The sequence below is a fragment of the Strix uralensis genome, chromosome 4, assembly GCF_047716275.1.
Source record: "Strix uralensis isolate ZFMK-TIS-50842 chromosome 4, bStrUra1, whole genome shotgun sequence".
Classification (NCBI taxonomy): Eukaryota; Metazoa; Chordata; class Aves; order Strigiformes; family Strigidae; genus Strix; species Strix uralensis.
In genome coordinates, this window is record NC_133975.1 from 2,893,773 (window position 1) to 2,915,342 (window position 21,570).

General features: G+C 36.9%; 1 protein-coding gene across 1 annotated transcript in view; it reads left to right on the forward strand.

The window, feature by feature from the left end:
- The window catches only part of DNAAF9 (dynein axonemal assembly factor 9), an 84,625-nt gene that overhangs the window by 21,417 nt on the left and 41,638 nt on the right, over positions 1-21,570 (forward strand). Inside the window, exons 5-20 of the mRNA XM_074865425.1 lie at positions 2,086-2,182; positions 3,412-3,518; positions 6,013-6,090; positions 8,286-8,384; positions 9,023-9,078; positions 10,190-10,325; positions 11,946-12,027; positions 13,045-13,081; positions 15,689-15,776; positions 16,166-16,242; positions 16,530-16,574; positions 17,044-17,089; positions 17,435-17,546; positions 18,437-18,507; positions 19,272-19,322; positions 20,143-20,230. Coding sequence (XP_074721526.1) covers positions 2,086-2,182; positions 3,412-3,518; positions 6,013-6,090; positions 8,286-8,384; positions 9,023-9,078; positions 10,190-10,325; positions 11,946-12,027; positions 13,045-13,081; positions 15,689-15,776; positions 16,166-16,242; positions 16,530-16,574; positions 17,044-17,089; positions 17,435-17,546; positions 18,437-18,507; positions 19,272-19,322; positions 20,143-20,230 — 1,270 coding nt within the window. The remainder of the gene's footprint in view (positions 1-2,085; positions 2,183-3,411; positions 3,519-6,012; positions 6,091-8,285; positions 8,385-9,022; positions 9,079-10,189; positions 10,326-11,945; positions 12,028-13,044; positions 13,082-15,688; positions 15,777-16,165; positions 16,243-16,529; positions 16,575-17,043; positions 17,090-17,434; positions 17,547-18,436; positions 18,508-19,271; positions 19,323-20,142; positions 20,231-21,570) is intronic.

The following is a 21,570-nucleotide window of genomic DNA, read 5'->3' on the forward strand; positions in this document are numbered from 1 at the left end:
ATCTAAAGCCTGGCTTCATAAGGCTTTTTTGTTGCCAAAATTCCTACTGAAAGGGCAAATCTTGAAGCACACCTGACAGTGGTAAAACATGTGCATTTTGGAATTAAGAATGGAGAAGTTCTTAACACACTGTTGCTAGCACAACTGCAATCTCAGCTATGGAATTTTAAGCTGCATCTACTTATGGGCTTTTATGTGATTTATCGTGCTAAGTAGTAACCTTAATCACGCAGTACTGGCTTGAAATAATGGTGGAACTAGAAAGGTAAACCATATGCCTTGCTATTTGTGGAAATGAATGAAGAAGTTTGATTTCTGAGGCTGAAAATGCCAAGTTTACTTCATTGCTGTTTCATGTGAATGAGCTGAGCGATGCACTTCCAGTCACATTTCTGATGTATAAGAATTGCCAGTTTCCTAGATTACTTCTGAAACACAAAAATGTTGCTGTGTCAGGCTTTAAGTGCATCCTGTTTACAGGAGGAATGCCTGTAGTGGCTTTTAAGCATTTTTTCTTTCAGTGACAGAAATAACTTCTGCTTGCTTTTATAAAAATGAAACCAAAAAACCTCAAGAGTTTTAGAAATAAATCAATGCTGTACCTGGGTCGGTGCAGCTCTTGATGAATCTGGCAAAACCTATAGGCTCTCCTTCCTTTCTTCCTTCCTCTTGCTGTTAACTAGACCATAGGAATTTAAGTGAATATCCTAGTTATTGGAAGAAAAAATGTGTTACTAAAGAATGCCCATTTTCAAAGTGGCTAAATAAGGTAAAGTACTGAAACTTGATGCATACCGCATAAGCTTTCTGGGTGTCATGACTACTGTTTATGGAACGGGCTGTATTTATTAGTGCAATAGCAGATAGTGAGCAAACCTTTAGCACCCTGCCAAAACCCAAGTTCTTACTCTAACAGCATTTTAAGTCCTGAGAAACTGGCAGTTGTTTGGGGCTTGGCTTTGAACTGAAACTTTGATCTGCCTTCCTGGGATTGAAGAAAGAACACATCATGGAGGAACTTGGGCTGCATCTTAAATTCAGGCTTGTCTTAAAAGAACTTGTTCTTAAAATAAATTTGTTGGGTGTACACAAGAGCTTTATACAAGAAGTTCATAATCATGTAATTTACCTTGATATTAAGTTCAGAGCACTGTACATAAAAAAAAAAATAAAAATAGACGAAACACTACTGCCTTCTGATCTTGCTCCAGAAAGCAAATGACTCTTGAAGTACCCAGCAGGGCTAGGCCTGTTGGTTTCAGACTTGCTGCTAAACTGAACCTTTTCAGATAAAAATCAGAGAGCATTTTTATGGTTTGGTCTGTTCTAAAAATGAATATTTTTTTTTGGTGTGATTGGTCTCTTCAGTCTAGTTTTTATGCTTTTCTGAGCCATAAGTATGATATTTGTTCTTCACTCCGGCTCTTGAGTCTGCTGAAGTCTTCAGACAACTTCAGTCTGCTACTAGTGTGAAACAGCAAGAGTGTGGCATGGTGCTGTCTCCTCTTCTTTCCTCCCTCTTCTTTTCTTACATACACCTCTCCAGCAGACAGCAGGTGGTTCTCAGTGCTTGTTCTGTGACCTGAGACATACCTGGTCAGTTGGCTTTCCTGGTTTAGTGTTGTTAAGCTGGTAATATTCTTTTTTTTTACCCCCTCAGTGGCATGTTTTTTGTGATACATCGGTTGGTATTCTCAAAATATCTTTTATTGTTTAAAAATTGTCCAGAATCTAGTAGATGATATTGAAAGACTTCACTGAAAGCTGAAATCAAAGTATATAATTATGTCTTCATATAACCTTAATAAAAACCTTGAAGTTTGATTTTTTTTTTTTGTTTGTTTGTTTTTTTTTTTTTAAAAGAACAGTTTCCATTGGCTTGAATACATCACTGCCATGATGGAATTTTCAGAATATAGAGACTAAGAGGTTCTTTAACTTCTGGAAGCTGTAGATAATATTTCAGTGGCTTACATGAGATTTGCTATGGAATTAAAACAGTAGAATACATACCTTCTTTAGTGCAAAACTAACAATCAAATTAGGCATGCCTAATCAAATTTTATTTTAAATGATTTCTTTCAGTATGAAGATGAAGAAGCTGCAGAGGAATTCAAAATTTCCAGCTTTGTAGACATGGTTCGAGATTGCAGTCGCATTGGTATTCCATACAGCTGCCAAGGTAGGTTAGCTTGTTTTGTGCTTACAGTGTAAGTGTTTTGCAGCATGCAAGTCATGCACTTCAGGGAAGGAAGATTTCCTTGCCCTTGGTAAGAAATAAGGATTAATATGTCAATAGTTTCCTTTTAGCCTCTTTTTACTTGGGATTTCTTTCTGAAAAATGTAAGCCCTTAGACTTCATCTGAAGAGTGAATGCTCACAGCATGAGGCAAAGAAATAATTTGCATTCAGAGAAGTGTGTTCTGCTGCTACAGAAGTTCTCTGTTCAGATGGGAGCTGCAGATAAACACTTCTTTATGTAAGGAAAGAATAAACATTTCGTTATGCAAGTTTCCTTTTTTAGCACTGAAAAAACTGGGCTGCATGACTTCCTGTTATGATCTGTAGCCAGCCTTGCAGCCTGAACAGTGTAATCTTACATTGTTCAGTGAAGTGTACTTTGCAGTGTCCCCAGCAGTGAATAATGCAAAAGCAGTGCGTGTACCTCACTCTGTAGCATGAATATGGGGCGGGGGTACAGTAGGTGAGAGGCAAACAAAAAATAACTGCTTTCTATTTTTGAACCATGTAAGCTCAAACCAAGCTAATTCAGTTTTGTTTTGTTGAGGTTTTTTTATTTATTCCTGGTTCTTCATTGCTTCTCTTGAGAGAGGATGATATGCTCTGACTGCCTGCAGAACCATTAATGGGTCAGGGCATGGGGGAAGGATGGCAGTTCTTTGTTAGGAAGTATCTAAAGGATAAAGGTGTGTAGCTTAAGGATGATAATCACACTTCAAGTCAGATGGCTTATAGCTTCACTGATGAGTACCAGGCTGATTAGTCTTCCTCTCCCCTGACTTAAAAATCTGATTAACATGGGGCTGATGTTGACACTATTTTACTTAAGGCCAAATATTTGTGGAAATGGAAGTAGGCAAAACTCCCTTTTTATTATCTCAAATTTTAACAGGCACAGTTTTGCTAATGTTCTTGGAATGAAATTTTCAAGGAGACATAATATCTGTTACTAGACTGATAGCTGGAAAAAAGGGACAAAATTCAGGGTGTAGAGAAAGAAGTTTCTAAAAGCTTCACAAAAAACGGTTTTTCAGTTACAGATTTGAAGTTGTACAAAGACAGGATAATTGGGGTCCTTTATTAGAATCTCAGAACAACTCTAAGATCTCACAGGAAGTTAAACTGCCAGTATTTGTGAGAGAATGTTTCTGTGAAACATTTCTTTTGCAGGTCATCTACAGATATTTGATATGTTCATTGTTGAAAAGTGGCCAATAGTGCAGGCTTTTGCACTGGAAGGAATTGGGGGTGATGGCTTCTTTACAATGAAATATGAAGTGAGTAGTTATGTTTCTCTTTTTTTTTTTTTTTTCTTTCTTTCTTCCGCACCCCCCCCCCCCCCCCCCCCCTTTCATTCTGAAGCAGAAATTGAATCATGGAATTATTTCAGTTAGTAAGTACCTTTTGAAATCATCTAGTCCCGACTCACCACTCAAGTGAGCTTCTAAGTTGGATGAAGTTTTTCAGGGTCTTGTGAAGCTGAGTTTTGAATGTGCAAGGATGGAGACACTGCAGTCTTGCTAAGAGACTGTTGAGCTATGCAGCGCACTGTCCTGGATAAACCATGATTGTTTGGTGCCCCCCTAGCCTCCCTGTTGTGATTTAGAAATTTTTTCCTTATCTTCTAGAGCCGCCTCTACCAATAAAACACTTCTTTAAACTCTGCTAGGTGGGTATAGATCTTCAAGAGCAGTGCAGGAGAAACTGGTTAGTGACAAATGCCTTGAAATGAACTGGGAAAATAAGAAGTGACTATTTCTTAGATCACTGGTTTTGACACAAGAGATGTATCTACTTTTCTCACCAACATAATATATTCTTGGGTCATCGTAGCCTGCTGAATAGGGTAACAGTCAAGATTTTGGATGATGCTTCTAATTTTAATAATGATTTGCTGTTCCACTCTGAGTAACTTGGGTCATTTGATTTGCTTATTTATTAAATACACTCTAACAGCATCTTCAGAGGACAGCTTTATATTTATGTACTTATTTGAAGCTTCTTCTATTTAATTTTCTTGGACCTCTGCCACAGAAATGCAGATGTCCTATTTTTCTTGTCACTCCTCCGTTTTTACAGCCAGAATGTTCTTTGTCTGACTTCTGACAACTGGAAAAACCCCAAGGAATTAGTAGTACCATTGTTAAAGTCTAGTCACATGTAGTATTGTACACGCTTGCTCAAAAATCTATTATGTAAGTTCAAGTGTGCCTTTCTCTGAGCACTGTACTCTCCACTGACACCTTCATGCTCTTTTTTTTACTTGATTCCATCACTAGTACTGTAATCATCTTGTTGTGTGAAGCTGTCAAAACCATTAAATACAAAGTGCAAATAGATGAGCATCCTTGTGGAGGTGTGCCTAAGTATCAGTAGCCCTTCTTGGTGTCTGAAATTAGTCAATAAAAATTTGACTATGAATTCAGGAGGTTTTTTTGGCCTTCAATTACCCTTGCCAATTCGTTTAATCAATTTGGAGAGGCTTTGAGAAAACTTGCGAGACGCGGCGTGGCAGTGACTTTGTAAAGACAGAGTCTCTCCTATTTCATTATGGGAACTGATACTGTCTTTACAGTGCTCCTGCAGACTTAAAAAGGAGCAATGAAAATTCTCAGTATCTGATTTTGAGTGTGTTATCTCTGGTGGTTCAGCCAGTTCCAGCTTGAGTTCTTGCTTTCTTCCTCCTTGAAGTCATAAGGGGATTTCAAATGGGAAGTGGCATTCTTAACTTTTTACGTAACTGTTTATGCATGGCTTTCTGTTAGGCAGCTGCTGTATGTCACAGACGGGTAGGAAAAACCAATCTATGGGAGGAAGTACATTTGGGATTGCTGTAAATCATCTATAAGTACTTCTGCCATTATTAAAAGGGGGGGCTCTCGGTGTATTTTTAGCTCCTCAGACTGACTTTCCCTCTGTTCATTCTATGCTGTTAGATTTGAAGATAATCTAATGATGATAACTTAGTAATTTTTTTCAGTGTTTCAAGGGCAGTTGCTCTTTTACTACAGAAATCAGAGTTGCTCAAGATGCTGTAATCCAGAGAATTTACTGTACCTACAGGTGAATGGAAGTGATGTCATTATTGCCGTATCTAATAATACAAGTAACTGGAATAATTTTAACGCAGTGGTTTAAGAAAATTCCAGTCAGTGTTACATTGTTAATGAAGTGGGTGGTGGGAAACCACCTCCATGCAGTAATTATTTGGATACATTCAGTATTCAGTAAGTGCAGAAATTATTCAGTTACAAGTGTCCCTTAAGAACATATTTTTGAATAGTCTTATTGGACCAATTATTACCTTGGAAGAAGGTATTGCTAATTGTGAAGTTAAACTAGCTGAGCCTAAATGTACATGATGCTTACAGCAGGAATTGGCTGGTGAGTAGGACAAGTAACCTTGGAATCTGCTTCTTGTCTGTCTTGTCTCAGAAAACTGATCTTTCCCTTTTGCTTATACCAGCTGATGCAAATCTTTGCTATTAACTCAATTTGAAAAGGTTTGTCAAATGATTTGTTTGAAAGACAAGCAAAACTTTGCACGTACTTTAAACCCTCACTTGAGGGGGTGAGTCTGAAGCATCCAGAACACTTGCATCTAGTAAATGCTTTTGTAGCCAGTCGTGTAAAAATACTTCTGAATTCAGAATTTAGGAGGACCGTTGGACTGGGTAGCGTGCTGCAAGTCTGTTTCAGTGCAGCTAAAACCTGAATTGGGGGCACTGTTCATGGTGTTCTTCACAGAAGTGTGTTTAAAATCTTTTTCAGTTAATGGATGTCAGTGTTGATTTGTGGAAGACGTACAGCAAAATGGATCCCGTTTCCTTGGAGGACTTGCTCTTTGAGGTAATGCAGGTGAAATATTCTGAATCAACAACTAGTCTGTTAGTGTAGCTGCGGAACAAAAATACTATGATTTTGTTTTTAATAGTGCTTATGGACTTAATCTGCTGGCCCTGTTGTTCGCAGGGTCTCTTCCCTTTCCTCAAACCTACCACAAAGTCCACAAAACATTAAAATAGCTTGTCTTGGATTCCTTGAATTTCTTAATTTGCCTAAAATTCTCCTAAAAGTTTTTCTAAATGGTGTGACTATTCTTCAAGTCATAGGATGATGAACAAAATACAGAAAGCTGATATGTTTGTGTGTGTTAATCCTCCTTTTGCAGCAAGGGGAGGACAAAAAAAAAAAAAAAAAAAATCCACTTTAACATACAGCCATTCTTCCAGGAAAAAACACTTTCAGGATTGCTTTGTAACTATTTTAAGTGGGTAACAGTGACACACAGTGGCGGCCCTGATGCTTTGTGAAATACAAGTACACAGTGTGAAGTGATTCCTCGTTTCAGTGTGATCTCAGTGCTAGAGAAGAGGGCAATGCAGGAGTATTAGTATATATTATTTTGTTGTTAATTTTTTATCAGTTTCTAGCTTGGCAGCAAAGTAGGCTTTTAATATGTAGCAAGTTCAGCAGTAAGTATCATTTATTAATAAAGTATTGGTAGTTCACACCAGTTTGGTTGTTTAATCAACTGCTATAATGAAAATTAAAATGTCATATGGTTGTCGTCAGTCTAAATAGTCACTCCCTGATATTTCACTTTCCCCTTCCCGTGGAAGTGAGATAAATGTTTGGGGCTTTTCTTGTACCTGGTAAGTCTACCCTGAAACAGACTTATTTATCCTATTTTGAAGTTTTAAATCTGAAAGTTGTTGTTAAATTGACTTCATGTTTTCTGAAAAAAACCCCAAAAAACTAATGGGTGCATACAACTCTGGTTGCATGGAAATTGGTGATTTAAAAATGATGATTTTTCTCAGGATGAAGTTAGGTGATCTTAAAGAGCATTTGAAGCTGGTATATGCTTATACTTGTTTAAGTTTTTGTTAACACAGCTTTGATTTCAAAAAATTCTAATTTGAACTCTCCTTGGGATTTAAAAGAACGTTCTGTACAATATTGGCATGTTCCAAAAAACTGACAAAAGCACTTTTTGGTTCTTAGCTTCTATGAAAAGCTTATTTAATACTGGAATATTCTCCACCGATAGTTTCTCCCTCTAAATGTAAAGCTTCATTTTAAACCTATTACAGGCTGTATTAGTATTTCGGAAAGCTTGTAAGACTTCATCAATGTTCACTCCCTAAATTTCAGTCATTGCTGCATTAATGAAGTGGCTGAAGTAAAATACTGCATAATACTTATACCACTACTGAAATAATAGTTCTGGTTTTGCCTGTTATATATCTGAAATACTACACTTTTTACAGTCGGGAAGTCTCTCATCTTCCAAGTTAGTATGTGACAAGTAACTGAAAGTAATCATTTAAAAATTGCCTAATTCGGTAAGGTTCCTGCTTTATCAGTATGGCACACACTTTTCTTTTTATTGATTCTCTGACTTTTTTAATTAATTTGAATGCAACACTTACCTATAGTAATTTTCCTTTTTTATTCTGCTTTAGTGAGGTGTTACTGATACTTCCTTTTCCACTTACCAATTTTTTTTACAAATGTAGATAAAGAAATGTCTGTCACTTGCCTATCATGAGCTTCCCAAATTCCCCACCCTGTTCTTCATTTTCTGTCCATAAGCTTACTTAATGTCAGATAAAAATTACTGCAGAACCTTTTGGAGATTTACAAATTGAAAGTTAGATCTGTCCAAGTGTTCATTTTGGATGTCTTAGGGGAAACAGGAGGTCTGAGTTATGAGTGATCTCAAACAGCTTACTTGCCCAGGTTAAAAGCAGATAATGCTGGGCTGTGGTGCTTTTCCCTCTCCTGCCTCTTCTCTCTCCAAAAAAAAAAACCCCCAAACAAAAAATCACACACCCAAAAAATCCCATAAAATCCAGCAAAAAGTTCTTATCTTTTATTTTCTTGTACTTCCTGTTTCATTGGGCAGGCTGTATTATATACTGCATAGTGAAATGTAATCCTTGTTGTTCTGAAGTAACTTGGGTTCATTCGGTACAATCTGTGACTTCCTTTCTCTGGAATAACACTCGCCTTAGTAATGTTAAATATTTTTCTTCTAGGATTTAATGATTTTTGAACACCAGTGGACCAACTTTTTTGCTAATTTTGATACTGAAATTCCCTTCATTCTGGAACTATCAGAATCTCAGGCGGGAGAGGTATGCCTGCTTCCGTAGTCCTTTGAAATGCTAGTGTCATCCATGCAGAAGTAATAAGTATTCAGCATTGTTTTTTGGTTTTGTGTGGTGTTTTTTTGTTTGTTTCTTTGGTTTTTTTTCTCCCTACACTGTCCCACCTTTCATGTTTGAGGAGTAGAAACCTATTGTTTTTTTTAAGTTCATCACCCACCTTACCTATCCATGGTATGATGGCTTAGGACTGCCTGGTGTAATTCAGTTGAGTGTTTCTTCCCTGATAAATGAACTTAGTTGATTATGTCTGCACAGCAGGTCCCAGTTTGCAGGTAGATTGACTTTCATTTTGGTGGGAGCTCCAGGATGTGCCCTTCCTCACAAGTTGATGTTGCACATGTCAAATCTCAGACGTAACTGATGGTAACATACAGCACAGGTGAAAATAGCACACTACATTTTGATAGTGCCTGTTGCTTTGTAAGCATGTCTCAGACTTAATGGTGTTTGGGTTTGTTTATGGAGGTTGGAAGTAGTTTTTGAGGGTCTGGGAGTTTGAGATGGATAATTCGTGTTTGCTCTTAATGATAGTGAGGATATATCACCCTTTTTGTTCATTTACTTGTTAAAAAGGTTTGTGGTTTTTTTTTTTTAATTCTTCACAGCCTTTCAGAAGTTACTTCAGTCACGGAATGATCTCAAGCCATATAACAGATAACAGGTATTACTCATTATTCCCTGTGACACTGTGGTGTCACTAGTACTTGAATATGTTATTTCCCTATCTCTGATGCCATAATGCTTATAATTCCTTTTGGGACCATCTCAATATATCAAACCTCATCTTTGCATATTTAAAAAAACGTGCAAAAGCACTTCTGGGATGGCTAAGCCGAATTTTCATGGGATATAATGCTGTATTTATTACATATACAGTGTCAGTATGTTTGAAACCATCCACCTTACGCATTCTAATATGATCAATTTCTTTATGTTCAGATACCTAAACAAATACACAAACCTAGTACACAGCACAGCTATGTTTGAAAAACTCAAAAGCAATTAAAACATGAAGGTTGAAGAAGTCAGTATACTTTTGTGAGTCACCACATGCACAAGGCCAGTGCTTAAAGCAGGGCAGTTAAAAACCCGAATGTTAGCCAACGTAAGCTGGGCAATACAGGCCAGCTTTGCTTTATTTCAGCGCAGAATTTTAACCGAGAGAGGAAGGTTGTTTGTTATGTGTTGCAAAACCAAGCGTTCTGCTGTTTTGAGCTAAATAAAGGTTGCTTAGCTACTTGAATGCCTCTGCAGCTTCTTCTTTATTTGGAATTAAGCAGTGGAGTTCAATGTCCTTTATTGTTTTCAGCATCCTATGTTGTTTGCATTTAAATAATGAAAAGAAAAACCTTGACCTTTCCAGTTGAGTCTTGGGCCCAAAGCCAGAACTAAAACCAAAATAGTTTTTGTTTAATTCCAATATACTAATTTTGGAATTTTCAAGATGGTAAATTTTAAACTAGTCAGCTTTTCAAGGCAATTTACTTCTAAAAAGAGGAAAAAAAACTAATAGCATTTGGGAAGCAGCCATGAGATATGTTGTTGTATACGAAAGAAATTATAGTCTTGTTAATTCAAGAAGGTTTTTTTTCTTTTTGGAACCTGGTCTTTTGAATGGCAGGCTTTCTGCAGCTGTAGTAAATTTTTTTTTGTCCTGCTCTTTTAGTGAGAAATTCAATAGTTGGTCCATCAGACTTGAAAAGTTTGATTTCATATGTTGCTTGTAAGTTTTCTTCAAGTATTTTGGTGGTGATACCCTCTTTTCTCCTTAGCCCAAGCCGGCAGCCCTTTGTTCTCTTTGGGAGCCACTCAACTAAGGAAAACTTGAACTCTGGTAACTTTAATTTTCCATCAGAAGGACATCTTGTTCGAAACACTGGCCTTGGTGGAAGCACTGCTAAGCATATGGTAAGGCTTTTAAGTAATTATCTGATATTTTAAAGCTGCGTATATTTTCTTTGTATATTTTTTTGTGCCCTTAAAATGCTTACCTTCCATGAGGTAAATACCCAATTCTCTTAACATATAAAAACATATGTTACCTTAACAATCAGCCAGTTTAAGGAACAAATTTCCTTTTTCTTTCCCTTTCCAAGTCAAACTATACTGGATATTTAATCGGGGACTGCTGAATGGCTTAAAATGTGTTTTCCCCTCTAAAAAGACAACTTTTTAAACGGTTGTGGTGCTGTAAATGTGTGGGGTGGGGAAGAGGGAAATGCTGTTTGTGAGGACATTTGTCTTAGCCATAAAGTGAAAATCTTCCCAATATGGTAGCATATGATGAACTTAACTGACACACGGATTTTGTTTTAATCGGAATTGTTTAGCCATTTCTTAAAAAGAAATGGAAAGACACTTTTTTTGATAATGGCTTTGTGCGTAGACACAGGATACTTACGCGTATCCAAATTTCAGTGTATGCTTCAGCAGCTGAACAGTTCATGAAACTGAAAAATCTTTCTGGTGTTCAAAGAATGTTAAGATTAACTTGTTTCCATTTTCAAGTAAAAGCTTAGTTTTAAAACATATGATGAGGTCGATGGCTTGTTGCCCCCGCCGCGCAGGGGACGTAACTGGGGAAGCGACCCCAGGGAATTCAGATCCTCTGGCTGGCTGGGCTGGGTGCATCAAGAAGGTAACTCGCAGCGAAGGAGGAGAGGTAGCGTGCAGCTTGCGTTGTGTAGTTCTCCCTGCTGGCCCATTCCCGTGGGCTCAGGGAGTGTCCGTCAGTGGTGCGAGTCCAGAGTCTGTGCTGCTGAGGAGATGATGGATGTGGTGGAGTACAGGTCATTGTGGAGTGAACGTATGGCTGAGGGAATGAGTTGGAGCTTGTCATGACAACATTTCATGCATAAGTTGCCTTAGGGATGGATGGACGTGGGTATTCTGGACACGCTGCATGTGTCAAAAGCCCGAGAAAGGATTGTTTTAGCATACCGGTGAAATCTCATCCTCCATTTGCTACTCTGTCTAACCCTATTTCTGTAAAAACACTTCCAATTCTGTTTTTTCTCCCCTTGTTCCCGTTCCCATTAAGCCCATTCGGTATCTTTCAAAAGCCAAGTACAATTTTGTTCTGATGTACTTGCTCCATCTGTTGTCCTCAGATTCTGACATTGTTCTTAAAAAGGTGGTTTATTTACAGGTACAGGTGATACTGTTTTAATAGGGTGTCATGAAAATAGTAAATAAGACCAAGTGCAAACATAGTTATGGGAACCTGACACACTTTCCTCTTCATGAAAAGAGCAGTTGACATAGGAAATTGAAAACAGATGCTTAACGCTTATGGAAGTCAGAGCTCGTCTCCTTTCCAAAGTCTTTCAACCATTCAGGTCAAGTCAAAAGTGAAATATACCTTTGAAAACGTAAGTTGCTCTTTTAAAATCCAGTTAAGTCTGTGTTGTACACTTCCTGTAGTACGTCAGTGGTTAGAAGGCTTAAGGGGAACTTAGCTTACTGTTAATTATTGCACCTGTTTTTTTTACTAAGGTCTTTTTGTATCTCATTAATACTGACAACTAGGTAGTGCAGTGTGTGTCTCCAAAGGGACCTCTGGCTTGTTCAAGGACCTATTTTTTTGGAACCACTCACATTCCTTTCCTGGGTAAGTATATTAAAAATACCAAGCAGTAATTTAAGGCAGTTATTCTCTTAGATTATTTAAAATTTGTAGTGATTTAAGAGATGGCTTTGATTCCTTTATGAGCATTAGGCCATGGAGGGGTAGATACTGTGTAGTTCTGTAGCCCTGAAGTCATAGCAGAACATTGTTCTGTTGCACATCCTGTCTTCACGTGGGAAAACCTGTCAGATATTCGCAAAGAATGATTCAGACGTCGACAAGTATATTTGTGTTTGCATCAGAATTCAGCGTGAAGGTAGAGGCACCTGAGCATGCAGGCCTTTTACAAGTACTAGATAAATATTTAAGTCTGTGTTCCATACAGGTTGAGAGAAAAACAGTCCCCCAAAATATAGTAATTCAAAGTGGTAGTTTTCAAATAAACCTGCTTTGGGTTTTTTTTAACGAATAATTGAGGATTTTTAAAAGGATCGAGAAAATTATTTTGCTTTCATCCTTTATCCTCTGGTTGGAGTCCAATATAGTGTGCTATAATAGCTGTATTCCCTGACAAAAAACAAGCCATATGGTATTTTTAAAAACAATTGTCTCACCCATTTTAAATGGCTGCATGAGTCCATGGGTAGAATCATTCTCCTCAAGGTTACTACATTACCTTGAAACCATATCCAGCTCAGAAAATATCTGAAGAGAAGGTGGTTTGAGTCTTGCAAAATGGAAGCAATTACAGCATATGTTTGTTCCTGGTTATGCTCTTTCCTGGGCATCCAGGAGTGGCCACTTTGGGACACAGGATACAGTGGGAGAGGGGTCTTTGTTCTGACCCGATGCAGGTCTTAGTCTTGACTGTAGGTTATACTGGCAGGTACCAGTTAACCTGTGATTTCTTCTTTTTTTTTAAATCTGCAAGCAAACCACAGTTATATAAAATACTAGATAAATGTCATGTAAGATACGCAGCAGAAATGCTATGCCCAAGATGTTCAGTGTGAATGCTCCTGAAAGTGCTTAAAACAAACATTTTTGTTTTTAATACAGGAAATGACAATGAGATGCACAAGCAAGCTGAACAAGTGTAAGCTGTCAACTTTTTATTATTCCGTAACTCTTCACTCTTTCTACCTTGTGGCAGTAGGTCAAAACCGCTTTTAGTCAGCAGTGGCTGTTGGCATTTGCAGAGCTACATTTTTATTTAGACTAACGTGAATGTGAGAGGGTTTCATGCAAATTGCTCATCAAGCTATTGAGTTTCAATGAGCAAACTAGGAATTGTTAGTGTGACATCCATTCTGCTGTACAACGAAGTATGGAAGGAAGTATTAGTACGTTTTGCTTAAATTTTAGTAAAACATTTTTTATCTTAACGCTTATTTGAATTGCTTTAAAATGTAATTCATATACACTGTCAGGGAAAGTATAACTGAATGGGAGCCTGTTCCACAGATAGAAGTAAAAGTAATTTTTAGATTAGTTTCATTATATTAAACAATATGTAAGACTTATACTGCTTAGTGAAAATGCCAACAGGGAGCACTCAAACTTGCAAAGAAATTTAACTATGTTAAATGATAGATGAAAGTTCACTTTTGAATTTTTTTGTTAGCAAGCTACAAAGCTTCTGCACATTTTGACCTTCACAAAATAAGACTTTGTTTATCCATGTTGATGTCCCCTTCTCTGCATGTTGTAGATACCTGTCAAGCTTTTAAGTACATGGTAGATAATCTGCTTTGGTACTGCTGTCACTCTTGGTAAACCAGACCTTTCCGTAGAGGTTTTGTCCTCCTTGCTAGTTAGGATAATTTTAAGACCCTATTCTTGCTTGTGCAGCAGAGCAGTTTGCAAGCCTGTGTGACATGTCAGCAAGATACTAAAGATGTGTCAGAGGAGCCAGTAGTGGTGACCTTTTATGTGAAGTATTGTTGACTTTTGGTAGTTGTGATATGGTCCTCAAAGACCTAAAAGTGAAGTTAGTAGACTGAGCAGCAGATTTTTCTTTTTTTTTTTAATAGTAGAGTTAACTTTGACAAGTAATTTTGCTTACATGTATGTTCTGTTCAAACATACAGAATATTTCTTGTCCTACTTCTGAAAGACTTTGTACTAAATACAGTTCTAACTGAGATGGCTAGAGAAGCTCTAAGCAAAGCAGAGTCAGTTGGTAGAGGCAGTATTTTTTATAAGAATATCTTTTTCTTGGAAGCATCCCTGTATTGGATCAAATAATCTAGTTTCAACAGCAGCAGCAAAATCAGCTTTTCTGGCAAACCTGACCTTGTGATTTTAGAATAAGTTCGCAGGAGTCCTGTAACTGATTCTTACATTTGTCAGTGTTTTCTAATGAAATAAAAAGTGGAAAAAAATATTTTGTAAGCACTTCTCAGTTCAAATGTGGCTGCATTTAGGAAGCAGAACTGCAACCAAGAGTGCAGGTTGGCTGGAGTGCATAAACTTGACTGTGCAACTTCAAGTGTCCATGGGGTAGACTTTGTATTTTTATTTTTTTAAGAAAATACCATTTTCTGTTTTGCATTGTTAGTGTTAAAATTTTAAAATGGGAAGAAGAGTAAGGTAACTACAGCATTTTAATGTAAAGCACAGCCCAGTGTGAGGTGTTTTTTGCAAATATACGTGAATTTGAAAATAGAAATGGTTACAGAGTTAGGAAGAATTATACACATTTCCTGTAATGAAGGTGTACTGAAAAGATAAGTTAAATGCATGTGTTAGTACATGAAATTACATTGAAGACACCTCAAAAAGTAGTAAGAAGGTTCGATATTAAAATCTGTTACTGCTACTGGGGATGAAGTTCAAAGACAAGCATTGGTGCATTTTGAGGTTCCTCCACGTGCGGGAGTTTCAGATGCTTTTCTTCCATCCTTCAGGAATGCTTTGCCTATAGCTTAAATGCTGTATCCTTCTCTTTCCTCCCTTCCCTCCCTCAACCTCTAGCAGTTGCAGAGGAGTAATGAGAGGAATTAGTTTGGGGAAGTAGGACTGTTTTGTCAATCGACTTATCTTTTTGTTCCAATTTAGCAGGAAGACAGAGGCTGATGTTTCTTAGTTGGGCACAGGTGGTTTTTTACAATAGTTCTGGAGCTGTAAGTACGTCAGTAGCTGTAAGTTGCTTCTGGCTTTTTTTTTATTCCTGTAAAATTTTTTCAATTCCCTTTTAAGAAGGGAATTGGACTAAGCTGTGATGTAGATGTGCTCAAAAGGTTGTGGTGACTGGTTTGTTGTAGTATCTTTTTTTGCTTGACACCCTCCAGAACAAGTCAGTCTCGGAAGTCGGTTCACTCTGTTTTCCAGTTTTGCTTTGGTGGAATATGGGGCTACCGTTCTCTTCTTGTTGGGATATTTAGGATGTGATCCTCAACGCAACTGCAGCGAAAGTCAAAAATAAAACTTTTTTTTTTTTTTTTCCTTGACTGATGAGAGCAGGGATACATTTGTGCCAAGAGGTTTCTTCCCAAGACAGGTTCTAATTTGAGCAATTTACTTGCTCTAATTTATTTTTATAAACTGAAAGGTTAAATATAAAGCTATTTCTACGCTTATTTGACCAAGGACCCCTTCCATCTAAGGGAGTTGTGTTACGAGTGGAAAAACTGCTCCTTTAAACAGAGGAGGAAGAAAACTCTATCTGTCTAGTAAATGTTGTGTTTGTATTTCTCTTCAGTACGCTGTTGTCGCAAATATATACTGCTGTTGTAGAGGCTGTGCTTGCTGGCATTGAGTGCTATGCTAAAACTTCCACTGAATCCAAGGTAAATGAAGCACCGATTCTGTACGCTGTAATTGTTGATTTGGATTGCTTGCAATATAAGATTACACGCAAACCAAAATTAAAAAAATAAATGTTTCAGTCAACTGCGTAACATAATGAAGTTAATACCATGGCCTCCAACCAGTCGCTCTGAATTCTGTTTAAAAAAGAGAAGTTTCAGAGTAGATCTAATCTTACCCATCTACAAATGTTTTTCCATCTTTCATGAATTTTCCTAACCTCATAGTAAGGAAAATCAAATATGCAAAAGAACAAATTTTAGCCTGGTGCATCAGTGTGTTATTGTTTAGTGTATGGTCTCTTGTTTATCTTGTGGGTGCTGCTGTAGTTGCTGGGAAGAAGATAATTTATTCTGTTCCCTTTTTTCAGGCAAAGGAGGTAGCAGAGCAGGTGCTCATGTCTGCATTAGACACCCTTCATTTAACACAACTTAAAACTGCATTACGGTATGTGTTTCAAATACTTACTGATTGATGTATTGTGTTGATATATTAGCTGCTTTTGGGAGAAAATATGTCAAATGTTAATTTTAAAATGAGCTTGCATAACTGCCAAATTCCAAGACTTCATAATGCATTCAGACTTTTAAAATCATTATAATTATTTCATTTTTCTTTTCCTGCTTTTTTTTAATCACTTCAGCAGTTATTTTGCTTTAAATCTATTATTGCTTATTTTTTTACATGTAGAAGTATAAAACACGTTTTTCACCAGTACAATTTCTGTTCTACAGCTCCAAAATTGCTTTTCAAATTCAGGCTGTGAATAATCATGGAAGGTTTGTATCACTGTCTTTACACTTCTTTTTATTAATTAATGTTTTTAATATACTACTAAGTTTATTTTTCTTGTCTTGGAACTTCTGAGAGAACATTGCCTTTGATTATTTCATACAAGATATATTAAATGCTTCTGTGTATGTGACAGTTTTAATGATTTCATATCTGTAATTCTGTGGAATCTTAAAAACATTTTAAAAAAAATCTAAAAGAACTGGGCAGACCAATTTTATTAACTGTTAGTGAATAGAAACAGCATGAGCCCATTAAGAGTTTCCTTTTAAAACTGTGCTTTTAACTTAGTTGATATCACAAGCTTGTGCTTTTTTAATTCCCATGCTGTCTAATTGACTGAAATGGCCTACACAAATAAGGGTTTATTTTAAAAATTAAATAGCTTTTTTGGCTGCTATGAAGTCACTCAAAATGATCTAACCTTTAAATTTTTAATTACAATTGTTGTTCTAGAATTACTCCATTAGATAATGAGGATAGCCTGAGTTTGATTAAAACGGTAAGTAAGCTGTTCAGTATTCTGATTATACATTTTATTAGAAAATAGAGCTAGAGGGCTGCTTTTTTTATGGGGCATGCTGAGATTTTTATTTATGTGAATACAAATGTAAGGGGAGAGATGAGAAGGATTTCAGATGCTGAAACCAAGGTAAGATTGAGTTTTAACATGAAGTCAGACAGTGGAATTTGGGATAAAACATTAAGATAGAGTTATGATCTCAGACTTTCCACCACAAGACAGAAGCGTTGTTTTGGGAGGTTTAAAACATACAGATTTTGCTGCTTCCATTGAAATGTCTCAAGTTCTGCTTTCTCTTTGTTTCTGTCCAACTGTTTGCTGTAGGCATCTATGATGGTATTTGACATTCCAGACTTGCTCACAGGAAGAGGATGCTTGGGATCTGTTGTCTTTTCAGAGTCCTTTCTAACGTCACAGATACAAGTAAAAGAAAGAGGTAACTCTTAAATTCTAACACCAGTGTTGTTATTCTGTTAGCTTTGGTGTCATGGAAGAACAAAAGGACTTCCAATGGATGTTATTACTATTACCGTTAGGGTTTTAAGCCTTTGGGTTAATTAAGACTTAAATGTTTTAACTTGGTAGTAATGAATATCTTAAGTGTCAAGTTACTCTAATCTCACTGAAAGGACTTTGGGTTTTATGGCTGCCTTGTGATACAGCAGGGCTGAGGCATAAAAAATTTAAGTGTAATAGTACCCTTCCTAAATTTTCTTCAATCTTAGTGAATGTTTTCTATTCTATGAGGAAATTCAGACAGCTCTATTCCATCGCTTTTGTAGCACACATTTTATACAATGTTTTAATTTCAGTTGCTCTTTGTTTGGAAGAGATGAAACGAAACTCAAAAAGGATATGATTTTTAGCAAGCTTGTTTTTGGAACAGTCTTACATTTAAAATACAGGATACAGGGTAATTTCCATAACTTTAGAGAAGTGCATATTTTCCAGATTGTTTACATGTGACAAAGATAGATGGTTATTGAGGTTGTCTGAACAATATTTATGAACTCGTCTATCCAGACAGGCTGTGGGTTTTTAACCGTGGGAGTTGGAACGCTTTTGGTGGGGAGGAGAGCAAAGGAAGAAGCTGTGTACTAAGACCAGAATAAAAGCAGGGTTTCTTTGGCATTGTATAGCAGCTCTGTCTGTGGTACAGCACAAGAAGACTGGGAGCTAGTCTGCTGTGAAAGCTTCACTTAAACACTAATAAGTCCTTAAAATAATTTCCTAAAGAAATTTCAAGTCATAAAAGTAACTTATTGAACAGTCTGAAGTATAATGGATGGTATTATACTACTTTGCTTTCCATTTACTTCCCTGCAGATGGCAGCATTAATTCAGAAACCAGCCACATAATACTGACTGCAGCTATCCCAAGATACACTTCTTGGCTGGTTAGTACACAAAAACTTATTTGAGTTTTTCCTATACATACAGATTCACAAATGAAAACTTGTTGTAAAAATATGGATATATGAGGAAAAAATATGGAACTTGGGTATTGAAACAATATATTAATACTCTTCTGATTTTTGAATTTGGACATGAAGTGAAAAAAACTAGTAAGTGAAAAGAAGCTGATGGTTCCGTTCAAAACACAAGTTTTAAATTATTTAATTTTCACTGCTTCAGTTTTTAGCTGTGTAAAGGCCTGGCTGTTTTTCAAGTACAAAGTATGACTTTTGAAAATTCTGTCTATTGTGGGGCACTTCAGACCACTTGAACATCTTCCCCGACAGAAAGAAGGGTCTGCTTCCAGACCTTTGATGTACTACTCTGTGTTAGAGGTATAATTCCAATGAATGTTACAAATTTGGACAACATTATGCCCTTTGGCAATCCATACTTCTTAAACACTTTAACAGTAATAAAGAATAAGACTGAATGAGATACACTACTTTGTGTCTATACAATACTATTTTAGTCTATAAAACAATTTAATGGGGAGTATACCCTTGAATGTGTTTCAAGGAACTCTTTCAGTCCCATGGTAACACAGTATTGAAGAGCACAAAGCTGTCTTTGAAACACTTGCTCTCAGGACTTTATCTGTGGTACCTGAGTTCTTGTTTGCCTTCAATCTTCTTTAATGCTTTTTATTTAACTTAGATTTGTTTTATCTACTAACAATACAAATGGAAACTGTTTCTGGCTACAGGTTGAAGATAGTGATGTGAAACTGTCTGAAAAGGCACAGCATATATTGAAGGTAAAATTAAATCTTTTTGTTAAAGTATAGAAGTTACACTTTCAAAAACCAGTATTCAAAAAATCTTAGCTGCTAGCAAAACTGGCTTTTTTATGTTTGTTACTCCTTTTCTACGGAAGATTTACCTGTTCTACCCTGTCTCTTTCAAACTTTGACCTACAAAAAAATACATTGTGTGAAATAAAGAAAGCCTCAAACTTTTATGAAGAACAACAGAACCCAAGAGCAAAAAGAGTTCTAATAAAGCTACAATTTCATGGAAGTCTCACTATGTATTACCCATGGAGCTTATGTGTTTCAAAAAAAAACCCCCAAAAACTCAATGCCACTCTACATGCAACTTTCTTTTAACTTAATTAGCATGCTAAATGTCTAAAGGAAAACACTTTAAGCACTATGAAAAAGAAAAGAATTTGGAATCTGGGAACATCTTAAACCACATGAGTTTCACATTTGTGGTTTAATTTGCGGTTACCAGAAATCTTCATTATAAATAGATTTATTTTCCTGTAATATACTTTTAGTTCAGTAGATTGGCAATCTAAAACCAAAAAGCTATGCCTTGCGGTTGTGACAATAACTTGTAACTTAATAGCTGCTGGCAAAACCAAAATGGGGGGGGAAGTGCTTTAAAAATTTATACCCATGTCATGCTGTCTTTCACTAGTTCTGTATAAATGCAGTTTAAAATTCTTCAAAGTTCTGACAGATGCTGTTTAAAAAAATCTATTGTCTTGAAGCAAAAGCATGAGAAAATAGTCTTGCCTGGATTACAGTCCTTGATCCAGTCTGTGATCTACTGTTTGTTTTTCCTGTTTAGGAAGACAAATCTTTTCTGGGCACTTTACTCACTGGAGGCGATGGAGCGTATATTTATTCTAGCAGTCCACAGGCCATGCCTGCAGAAGGTGAGATGTGGGTTTTTTTCAATTGCTTACAGAGTTGATCCACTTCTTGGGGGGTTTTTTGTTTGGTTTTTAAACATGAGAGATTCACGGTTTCTGGGATTCACACATTTGGTGAGCCTACCTATACCGTTACCTGAAGCTTTCCTTCCATTTGCCTTTACAACTCTCTCTTCTTAAACTCCATGTCTCATTTTTTTTGTCCCCAACCTCTGCTTGAAACTCCTGGTCCTAGAAGAAGGATTCCTACCAGAGCCATAGGCTTGCTTTTGAGGCACGTGGGACTCTTACATGATTGACAATGAGGCTTTGCAGACCTGGGAGATGGCTTTTTTTCCGTAGTTAATGTTCAAAAGCTGCTTCTGTCCTTTAATAGATGATGTGCCATATGTTTTCTGCCTTTTCTGTATCTCTATGAGCATTAGGTTGGAAAGATTGGGCATTACAGTAGTGACAGGATGCAATGGGCTCCCAGCTCAAGAACTGAAGGCAAATATGCACCTTTTGGGTGATGTGATGCGCTGCCTGTGATGTAGGAGGGGATTGGAATGGTTTGCTTCTAAATTTATTTACAGCCTTGTGTTCTTTGCGCCTACTGAAGCCTCCTCCTGGAGTTGACATGTCGTTCCAGTTTTTTTCCATTGTCATTGTCACTCAGGAACTTCAGTGCTTGTTAGCATGGATATTCACCAGAAAGGTGCTCGATCTTGGTCCTTTTCAGATTCAGTCAAATTACTGATTTCTGACACGAGATTACTAGCAGTAATCTTAGATCATTCCTCTTTCCTTCAAGAACTTAATTAACGTGAATATCCCAGTAAAACAACTAAAGAGAATTTGGGAGGACTGTTGGGAGGGGTTTCCGCTCAGTCCACAGCCATGTGTTAACGTGCCTTCCTTTGCCTTGGACTGATAGATACTTCTTAAGGCATAATATTTTTATATTCCACTGCACAGAGAAGGCACTGTTGTCACAGTACTGCTGTACAACAGAGGATATCTAATACCTGACATCCAAGTGCTTAGTATAAGCTGACGAACTTTAGAGGAAAATCTTTAGCTTTTTTGTTTTTGTAGTTATGCAATCTAGTGTTGAGGATAAAGAATGATGTAGACAGCAGTTAAACAGCAACCTTCACATCGTGGAATTTGCTTTTGCTCTAACTGAACAGATTTTAAAGAAAGAAGGTAAATGCAGAATAACATATTTAACTTATTTTGCAGTACAGTGCTGTGGGCACATGTTCACTCAGTAAATAACTAGAGAATGGTAAATTTTAATTTTTGTTGGCTTTGTGAAAACTGGCTCTGTGTGCCCCAATGGAGCAATTTACTTTTTCCCT